Source organism: Cebidichthys violaceus, unplaced genomic scaffold (assembly GCF_023349555.1).
Source record: "Cebidichthys violaceus isolate CVI_PGR_0920_01 unplaced genomic scaffold, fCebVio1.0.p SCAF_41, whole genome shotgun sequence".
Classification (NCBI taxonomy): Eukaryota; Metazoa; Chordata; class Actinopteri; order Perciformes; family Stichaeidae; genus Cebidichthys; species Cebidichthys violaceus.
Genome location: NW_027176606.1, coordinates 2,057,109 through 2,067,240, shown reverse-complemented (window position 1 = coordinate 2,067,240; position 10,132 = coordinate 2,057,109). Strand labels below are relative to the sequence as shown.

Genomic DNA, 10,132 nt, shown 5'->3' with positions numbered 1-10,132 from the left:
TTGAAGCGTAGCTCCTTTAAATGAGAGGGGAAATGTTGACACGGCCCGGGGAGTTGATGAAGTTGGTGAGTGTTTGATAAACGTCTACACGGTTTAAGTCAACTACGACACGGAATGTAGCTTTATCTGTTTTAACGTTTTTACACAACTGGACTTGTCTGTGAACATGACTGTAGAAAGTTTAAACGTGAACGTTAGTTCGCTAACTGCCGTTAACGATACCTGTGTTTACCGTCACTAGGTGAACGCTGCGGGCCTCATGTCATTTTTTTAATTTATTTTTTCAATATATATAATTATATTTCTTATTTTTTTTTACAGGAAAAGTAAGGATTTTAAATTCGTCTGTGAACTACATTAGAAAAGACACTCATAAAAAAAAAAAAAAATGTCAGCGGCTCATGAGCAAATCAGGAAGCGCCGCCCCCCCAAAACGTTTTTGATCTCGACCGACATGAAGGTCCAGGACCATCTGGATGGTACCATTGTGCTGAAGCGGGGGTTCATCTGCCAGGAGCAAGACTCTGGCAAGAACAGAGGCGACTCCCTTTGGGTCAAGGTACACATTAACTGACATTAGGTGTAATGCATCAGTTGAGTTGATTTAAATATTAACAAATAGTGATTTTTTTAAGCTAAAATGTCAAATGTTTATCAGTGCCAGCTTATCAAATATAAGGATTTGCTGCCTTTTTGGTAATATATGATGTACATTTTCACTCATATTATTATATATAATTATATATGTTTTATATTATATATTTTTGTATTATATTATGTATTTCTTTTTTTATGTATTTATTTATTTTTATGATATGTATAATATATATATTATAAAAAAATAATAAAAATACATAATATAATATAAAAATACATATGTATAATATATATTTTAAAAATAAATAAATATAAAAAAAATAAATACATAATACAATATAAAAAATATATGTATAATATATATATATATATATTATACAAATATATAAAAAATGCACACGTACAGTATACCTAAACATAAGATAAATAAAACATTGTAAAATACATTAAACATATAAGATATGTAAAAATAAATGCTTGTGGTTATTTATTATTATTGTTGAGTCACCCTTTTCAAATAGTGGCCTTACTGTGTGGTATATGTGTCTTCACTCTTCCTCCTCACTCCTTTCCTCCCTCCTTCCTACTTGTCTTTCTCTCCCCCTCCTGTCTTCCCCCGCAGGTGTTGGACAACGACGTAATGTTGAAAATAGAGAGGAAGTACCTGCTGGAAGTCCAGAGTGACCTCAGCGGCCTGCTGGAGCCTGTATGTGACCTGGAGGCTCGCCTAAAACTTCTAAGTAATACATTGATAGTTGGCCGGCAGTGGTGTCGCAGTACTGTGCTTCCTCGTATCGCTGTAATGAATAGTCCTCTCTCTGTAGTGAGGGGGTTTTTTTCATTGCTGTTGTGGTTTTTCCCCAGGCAATCTGGAGAACCTGTGGCTTTTGGCCGGGCTGCCCGTCAACTCTCCGCTGTGGGTCCAGATGGGCTCGCAGGACGAGCTGGCGGAGGCGGATCTTAAGTACATCGGGCCGCTGACCAGCGGAGGCAGCGCTGTGTTTTTTGGGGTGCAGCTCAAGGTGAAAGTGAATCGACTGCTAGCACCAAAGTTAACCTCCAGGACTATGACTTAGATTTAGCGTGTGAACCCCTTTGCTCCGCCTCCCCTGCAGGGTTCAGCAGTAGGTAAAGGAACCAGCAACGGCTCCTATAAAGGCCACCGGCTCTTCAGCTGCCCCGAGGCCTGCGCCCTCTTCCTGCCGGTTAGCCACATCCGGCTCCGCCACTGGTCTCGAGACCACCAACACCAACACCACCGCCACCACCGCAGCAGCAGCGGCGGCAATAATAACCCGCCCAGCAACGGCCACCAGCACGGTCGTCACATCAGCTCCCACCCGCATCGCCCCGGCAGCCCCCCTCAGCCGCAGAGTCTGGGCGTCCTCTCTCGAACGGCGGAGTCGGCGCCCCTCGCCGCTCAAAACCAGGTCCAGGTCCAGGTCCGAGGTCCCGCGTCGCCTCCGCGGCTCCACGTAGGCCAGCGGGTGTGCTTCCCCCTGGAGACCGGCGTCTACGGAGGGGAGGTGCGCTTCTGTGGCCTCCTGCCCGGCCGGTCCTCGTCGGGGACGTACGTCGGAGTCCTGCTGGTCAGTACGCCGCAGGAGTTGCAACTGTATGACAAAGTTTTAATAATTCTAGGTATTAAACACTTGACTGGTTCCAGGACGCTCCTCTTGGGAACTGGGACGGCTTCTATAACGGAGAGAAGCTCTGCAACATTCCTAACCCTCTCTATGGACTCCTTCTGCCCGACACCAAGGTGTCCTCAGGTAACTGATCCTCAACGAGGACATCATGAGAAACACATTTGTAAAGGTGCTACATGGAAACAAAGTAACAACTTTAACTCTTATTCCATTTTGTCCCCAGAGCTGAAATCCCACCGTCACAACCCTCCGCTCCAGATGAGCAAATCCATCCAGAAGCCGTCTCTGCCCCCCGTCACCAAACCGGGCCCTTCGTCACCGTCGGCCTCCGCTCCCCGAGTCGCCCTGATGCCGCCCGGCAAACAAGCGCTCAGACCTCCCCCGCTGCCTCCGCCCAAACCCTCCCTCAATGCCCTGCCTCCTCTCCCGCCTCCCAAACCCCGCAGCCCGACGTCGCCGACCACCAACGGCGCGCACGGCCCGCCTTCCCTGCTGAGGTCTCCCGACAGCAGCGACGACGGCGCCGCCGCCGCCACAGAGGAGGGCGAGGAGGCGGGACCGGAGGGCGAGCTGGAGGTGGGGTCGATGGTCGAAGTGAACGACCCGCCGATTTTCGGGTTTATCCGCTGGATCGGACAGATCGGCGGGATTTCAGAGCCGGTGGCAGGAATTGAGCTGGTGAGGTGAAAGTTTCTGAACTAATGCTAGCAACAGGAGCAACTAAATCACAGATGTTAGATTGGTGTGTGTGTGTGTGTGTGTGTGTGTGTGTGTGTGTGTGTGTGTGTGTGTGTGTGTGTGTGTGTGTGTGTGTGTGTGTGTGTGTGTGTGTGTGTGTGTGTGTGTCAGGACCAGGAGCTGTCTGCAGGAACAGACGGCAGTTACCTCGGCGAGCGTCACTTCCGTTGCCCGGCCAACAAGGGGCTGTTCGTCAAGCTTCGCAACTGCAGACGGGACTCCAGGTTCCCCGCCCCCGAGACGCCCGTCAATCAAGTGGAGCGATGCAACTCCATAGGTAGGAAAAGCCACCGTGTGTGTGTGTGTGTGTGTGTGTGTGTGTGTTAAACATATCCGTGTGTAGCTTTCATCACGTCTCCTGTGCTCCTCCCAGCCTTTGCGGACTGGGGCAGCGAGCGCGTGGAGGAGGACACCCCCCCATCGGACGGGGACGAGGTCTCGGACCTCTACCAGGGCTGGAAGAGAGGCATCCAGGGCCACCTCAACTCCTGCTACCTGGACGCCACGCTCTTCAGGTGCAACTCTGAGGCCCTAACTTTAACTTTTGAAGTTCATTTGATTCCCTTTTGAAAGGTGCTAAATACATACAGCTTGATGGATTTCCTATAGATCAGTCTGTTTCTCTGTGCAGTCTGTTCTCCTGCTGCAGTTCAGCAGACTGGGTGTTGTTTTGGTCGTCTGACTCTGAAACCGACCAGGACTCCCGTCAGGCTCAGGACCTGCTGCGCTGCGAGATAGTCAACCCTCTGAGAAGGTGTGTCAACGTCTATAAATGTCCATACACATAGAACCAGTTCTACTAAAACTGGAAGTTCTTCTTCTCGTATTGCTCTTACTGTTCGGCTACTGATCATGTGGTGAAATGTGATCTGTGTTTAATATTCAAACGTGTTTCTGAAGGTACGGCTACGTGTGTGCCAGTAAGACCATGGCCTTGAGACGACTGCTGGATGCTGTGAACAGCGACACGGGCTTCACCAACCAGGAGAAAGGTACGCGGTCCTCACTCCTCCATTAGGTGTGTATCTCTGTGTGTGTGTGTGTGTGTGTGTGTGTGTGTGTGTGTGTGTGTGTGTGTGTGATCAGACTGAGGAATGCTGTCATGCTGCTGCTGTTGTTCTGTCCGGCAGATCCTGAAGAGTTCCTCAACAAGCTTTTCCAGCTCCTCCGAGTCGAGCCGCTCCTCAAGATCAGGTGACCTCACACACACACACACACACACAGGCTCTCACGCTATATATTGTACTGCTGCGCTTCCTGTCTTCTGATGTGACAAAGTTATGCAATATTTACCCTTTATGAAAGAAGAGAGGATATTATTATAAGTAGGAAGATGATTCAGGAGAGTCTTCAGCACCTGACTGTGATCAAGTGTTAAGTTCTGCACACAAACATTCTAAACACTCATGACTGACTCCGCCTCCTCACGCGTTCAGATCGATGACTCGGCAGCCTCAGGAGGGCCACCTCTACCAGCTCTTCCCCCCTACGCTCCCTCCCTCCTCTCCCTCCTCGCCCTCGCCCCTCTCCCCGGTCGGCTCCCCCATCCCTCTCGCCTCGCCGTCGCCCAGTCGGATGCGGGTCGCCAGCGTCCAGACGCTGCTGGAGTCCTCCTTCCTCCACGCCGGCCTCAAGTTTGTCGAGGTCACAGAAAACACCCTGTCACGTGTTGAGTTTGAGTCGCCCTGAAAACCGCCTCTGAACAATGACATCACGCGTGTTTGATCGCCCCCTACAGGCTCCCTCCTGCCTGCTGCTGCTCATGCCTCGGTTCGGGAAGGACTTCAAAATGTTCGACGCCATCTTGCCCACCCTCAGCCTGGACATCACAGACCTGCTGGACGACAGTGAGGACACTTTATTTTTCAGCAACGCTTCAGTCGTTTAAGATCTCGCTACATTCACACGAGTTGTTGTTGTTGTTGTTGTTGTTGTTGTCGTTGTAGCGCTGAGACAGTGCAGTATCTGTCAGGCTGTAGCCGAGTGGGAGTGTCTCCAGTGTTACGACGACCCCGACATCACTCCCGGTCAACTCAAACAGTACTGCCAGACATGCAACACGCAGGTAGCCGCCTCCTACTTTTGCACCTGACGTCTCTGTGTGTTTCGTGTATTGACGCTGCTCGTCCTCCTCGGTCCGTCCTCAGGTCCACAGTCACAGGAAGCGGGCGTCCCACGGCCCCGTGAACATCGCCGTCCCCGGGGGCCCGTGGTCCGGCCCCCTGCACTGCACCCGCCAGCGGATGTCCCTCTTCGCCGTGACGTGCATCGAGACCAGCCACTACGTGAGCTTCGTCAAGCATGGGCCCCGCCCCGCCGACTGGCTGTTTTTCGACAGCATGGCGGACCGGGAAGGTGAGTGCATCCCCGCTGAGAGGCGCTCTGGTAAACGGCGTGGAAACGAAACAAAACACGGTTAAAGCGCTCCCTCGTGTCTCTCACCCAGGCGGCGAGAACGGCTTCAACGTCCCCCGCGTGAAGGCGTGTCCGGAGGTGGGCCGCTACCTCAGCCTGTCGGAGGACGAGCTGAGCAGAGTCGACTCCGCCTCCTTGCGGGAGTCCGCCCGCCGCCTGCTCTGTGACTCCTACATGTGTCTGTACCACAGCCCCGAGCTCAGCCTGTACAAGTGACACACACACACACACACACACACACACACACACACACACACTGTAAAACTGATGCGAACGTGTTGATCTAACTGTCCGATGACATCCAAAATATTAGCTTATGAGTGATGATTTCAGTTTCTAATCCAAACAGTGATAATCTGATTTGTACAACGTAAACTAATCTTCACTTACATTTGCTTGTCACGATGCTTCTGTGGCTCGCTGGATAGGAAACGGTGGTAACTTAAGAGGCTGGATACGCATGGATTTAAATTGAGCAGCAGATGGAATATTGGTTCTCCCAGTCGTGTCGTCTGCGATGGAATAATCTGCTACTTTCACACGAGAGCAGCCGTATGAGCCGCTGTGCCTAATGAACACACGGCCGGTAGTTTGACCACGAGTCGTCGTGAGCGTGACGGCGGCGCTGGATGACGGCGGCGGTGCCGGTCTTTAGAGTTCACCTGTGCCTTCGTACCGCTCCCACGCTGCACTGAACCACTGTGCCTGTAACATGTGACACACTTTACACTTTCGATTTTTGCACTGCTTCATTTCCATGTCAGTATATGTGTGTGTATAACAGCGTTGCCTTAAACTGACTGTGAAGATTGCACTCGGATGTTTGAACTTTTGTATTGCTTACGGGTTGTTTGATATAAATAATAATAAATAAATGCTTTGATATTACCCTTCTAGTGTGTTTGTGTTTCTCTTCTGCTGTTGAAATGTCTCCACACACACACACACACACACACACACACACACACACACACACACACACACACACACAGCTAGATCCAAGGAAAGCTGTCCTGCATCCAAAATCTCAAGATATAAATAAGAAATAAAGACGTTAATCTACAAGATTTTACAAAACATTCAACAGATTCTTTCATTTAAATCTGTAATTAAATTTTTTTTTATGACTATTACAGTTTTATTAGGAGAAATAAATACCTAACGTATAAAATGTACCCATTAAATGATGATCATGTAGGGCTGAATAAATTCATAAAAAATAAATTATCTATATTATATATATATATTATATTATTAAATATTTATTTAAATTCTCCTTTTGAGGAGAATTTAAACTGTTCTCCTGAAGTGCCACTAGAGGGCGGAAGTGACGCAATATCCGGATCGCCGGCGTATAGCTACGTCATCATTACGTGCCCGAGAAACAGCGAGCGACGGAGGGGTCCCCGACTTACTTCAACATTTTTTTTTGCTAATTTCGTCCCAGAATAACGACACATATACACCAGATATTGCTCGTGTGGATGTTTTTATAAGGTAAGATTCATTTTGAGTGACGACGTGTCGCCTCGTTTTAGACGTAACGTCATGTTTCGAGTGACAGTAACGTCCTAATTTACGTCGTCTTGGTTCGCTTTAATTTTCAGATTTTTTAAATTTAAATAATCAATAATATTCGCTTATGACAGCCTCCATTTTGGCTTTTTTGTATGTCTGTTAACGGGGCGAGATTGACACAAACCGTTAAGTGTCCAACATGGCTGAAGACGTTTCACCTCATTAATTAACAGGACATGTGTGTTTACACCAATAGGATCTTTTGGAGACAAGTTATTGTAACAATCATTGGAACATATTAGATTATTTCTTCATTTTAACCAAATCTGCTGTAATAACTGGACCTGTTACTGGTTCAAGGCTGGTTTTGAGTATTTGTGACTCTGGCACGAGACAGAACAACCATCTATGTTCCTGTTGATCTGTTGTTTTTAAGTTTTCATCCACGCTGGTAGACAAAAAGGAAAGATTCCGCCCATCTGATTTCTGTTTTTGTCTCTTTGTGTAGCTGCTTTCTGTCTCTTGAGGTCCAGCAGTGAAGCCGGTTGCGATGGCGTCTCCAGGGGGACAAGGAGGAGGAGGAGCTCTGTCGACGAGAGGAGGAGGAGGAGGCGGAGGAGGAGGCGGGGCCCGGAGGATGAAGTGGGCTCTGGAGCTGAGCTTGGGCAACGCCAGGTAAACGAACGCACAAGTGCGTCCGAACCGTCGGCGTTCGCTGGGCGGTGAGAGCTAAAACTCTGTGTGTTTCCAGGAGTCGGAGTGACCGACAGGGCGGGCAGGGAGACGTAGTTTACCCCATCGGCTACTCCGAGAAACCCGTCCCCGACACCAGCATCCAGGAGACGGACAAGAACCTGGTGGAGAAGGTAAAGCAGGAAGGAGAACCGCCACGTCCTTCCTCTTCTCCGGATATAGACGCTCTTTCTTTTGCCGGTGTTTTCAAATGTTGGCCTTAAAAATAATACCCAAAATGCTGAGCGTGTCCCTCCTGCCTCTTTGTCTTAACAGCGTTGTTGGGACGTGGCTCTCGGGCCCCTGAAGCAGATCCCCATGAACCTGTTCATCATGTACATGTCGGGCAACACCATCTCCATCTTCCCCATCATGATGGTGTGCATGATGGCCTGGAGGCCCATCCAGGCGCTCATGTCCATGTCTGCCAGTGAGTGTCCGGCAGTCGCACATTTCAGCGGCGGCGTCGCGTGACGCTTGGGGGTTTTTTTTGTTTGTTTTTTCCTCTCTGATTCCCTTCCTTCTTCGTTTTTTCTCTCTCAGCCTTCAAGCTGCTGGAGAGCTCCAGTCAGCAGTGGCTCCAGGGCCTCGTCTACCTGGTCGGTAACCTGCTGGGCTCGGCGTTGGCCATCTACAAGTGTCAGTCCATGGGGCTGCTGCCGACGCACTCTTCTGATTGGCTGGCTTTCATAGGGCCTCCTCAGGTAAACGGCACCGCTACCTTTTTTTTGGTTTTAGCCCATAAATCCTGGCTGCTGTTCACGTTTCGGCCAGTAGAGGGGAGTATATGCCCTTTTGTTTTGTCTTTATTTACCTTTTATTTAACCAGGCAGGAGATTAGGATCTTTATTTACTGGCAGAATTAAAGCTGTTCTCACATCATAAACAGTTTAATAAATGGCGTCCACTTCATGTCTTTCTTTCTAGTAACGTCCACATTTAACCGTTTTTTTTTTTGGTGTTTTTTTCTGTCCCTCTTTCGACAGAGGCTGGAGATCATGGGCGGAGGGATGGTGTTGTGAAGATGTGAAAATACCAGATTCAGATTATTTACAGATGTTTATTTTACCGCACATTCTCCACGACAGGTTTCCTTTTCCCCACAGTTACGAGACTCTCTCTCTCTGCCACACACACACACACACACACACATACACACACACACACACACACACACACACACACACACACACACACACGTTTTTATTTTAATGTTTCACTCTTTCGTCCTGCTGCTCTGCTTCATGTTTTCCCCATCTTTTGTTGCTCCCCGGTCATATTTTAATAAAGGTTTAAAAGCCAGCAGACGGTCAAGTTTAACTACTGTAATATTCTTATTTTACAGATTACAGAACCAAGTTTTTTGGGGGTTAATGTCATCAAAACAGAACTTTAGAACGACTAAAACTGGACATGCAGTGTTAAACATTTTCATTTTGTCAGGAGCGGATGTCTTATTAGGTTTTTATTCCAACACAGTAGTGTTCTCTTCTTCTTCTTCTTCTTCTTCTTCTTCTTCTTCTTCTTCTTCTTCTTCTTCTTCTTCTTCTATTCTTTACTCATGATTTGCTGACGCTATCCAGCGACGCTCACTAACCTGTTTTTAATTTATGAGTCTTGTTTAATTTATAGTTACCTGCTACATGGAAGCCTTCTATTAAATAAATAAACCCTTGCTGACTAACGTGTGTTCAGCTGTGTCGGTGATTGTGCTGCTCTGGGAATTTTATAATAAATATAAGACGAGGTTAACGTCCTTTTAACATCTGGTGGTTTTAGGTCGCCAGGCAGATCAGTTTTATGGCAATAATGCAAAATTAATATAAAAATGTACAATAGTTTTGCATCAATTGTGAGCGTTAAATCAGTAGCTTTTTAAATATTTTTTCTAGTATTTAATTAGCTTTTTACCTCCTTATTTTATCTATAAACTGTCAATCATTTTGATGGAAAAAAGCCTAAATCATGACATATATTGATCAGAAAAATATGGAATTTAATCAACCAATCGCATCCCCATTTTTTTTATTTTTTTTATCCATATTTTAGCAGCTAATTTCGGGATTAAAGAAAGACCACTACGCATCTGTAACGTGTTTCCTGAGGGAAAAAAATCAGAAAAAGATGTGACCTGGAGATTGAAAATGTTCCTATAAATGACCATTTAGTTATTAGCTCTCACTAAAAGTGTAACACGCAGTCTGTAAAGAGAATCTGGGAACTCTCCTTCTCTTTTCCTGCTGGTTACTGTTGGTCTTTGTGGGCGTGTTGCTGTGTGTGTTTTTTTTGGTATCAGCAGCAACACCCTGTGAGAACAAAGGCAGGCAGTCAGGTAGGGCAGAGGGAAAACTTGAGAGGTGAGTAGCAGAGAGAGAGAGAGAGAGAGAGAGAGAGAGAGAGAGAGAGAGAGAGAGAGAGAGAGAGAGAGAGAGAGAGAGAGAGAGAGAGAGAGAGAGAGAGAGATTGTTGCGTCACGCGTGAGT

The 10,132-nt window shown here is 47.5% G+C and overlaps 2 protein-coding genes across 2 annotated transcripts in view; both read left to right on the top strand.

Moving 5' to 3' along the window:
* The window catches only part of cyld3 (cylindromatosis (turban tumor syndrome) 3), a 6,289-nt gene extending 2 nt beyond the window's left edge, over nt 1–6,287 (top strand). The window contains exons 1-17 of the mRNA XM_068728332.1: nt 1–65; nt 322–559; nt 1,220–1,337; nt 1,462–1,619; nt 1,713–2,186; nt 2,264–2,369; nt 2,470–2,924; nt 3,096–3,261; nt 3,358–3,499; nt 3,616–3,738; nt 3,885–3,976; nt 4,115–4,178; nt 4,421–4,628; nt 4,723–4,831; nt 4,931–5,049; nt 5,132–5,339; nt 5,431–6,287. The exon at nt 1–65 is cut by the window's left edge and continues 2 nt beyond it. Coding sequence (XP_068584433.1) covers nt 389–559; nt 1,220–1,337; nt 1,462–1,619; nt 1,713–2,186; nt 2,264–2,369; nt 2,470–2,924; nt 3,096–3,261; nt 3,358–3,499; nt 3,616–3,738; nt 3,885–3,976; nt 4,115–4,178; nt 4,421–4,628; nt 4,723–4,831; nt 4,931–5,049; nt 5,132–5,339; nt 5,431–5,615 — 2,898 coding nt within the window. The 5' untranslated portion in view covers nt 1–65; nt 322–388 and the 3' untranslated portion in view covers nt 5,616–6,287. The remainder of the gene's footprint in view (nt 66–321; nt 560–1,219; nt 1,338–1,461; nt 1,620–1,712; nt 2,187–2,263; nt 2,370–2,469; nt 2,925–3,095; nt 3,262–3,357; nt 3,500–3,615; nt 3,739–3,884; nt 3,977–4,114; nt 4,179–4,420; nt 4,629–4,722; nt 4,832–4,930; nt 5,050–5,131; nt 5,340–5,430) is intronic.
* A 469-nt stretch (nt 6,288–6,756) lies between these two features.
* Nucleotides 6,757–9,333, top strand: emc4 (ER membrane protein complex subunit 4). The gene is made up of 6 exons (XM_068728363.1): nt 6,757–6,896; nt 7,426–7,592; nt 7,669–7,783; nt 7,926–8,079; nt 8,193–8,353; nt 8,636–9,333. The coding sequence occupies exons 2-6, from the start codon at nt 7,468–7,470 to the stop codon at nt 8,669–8,671; spliced, it is 591 nt and encodes a 196-aa protein (XP_068584464.1). The 5' UTR covers nt 6,757–6,896; nt 7,426–7,467; the 3' UTR covers nt 8,672–9,333.
* Nucleotides 9,334–10,132: the final 799 nt, after the last annotated feature.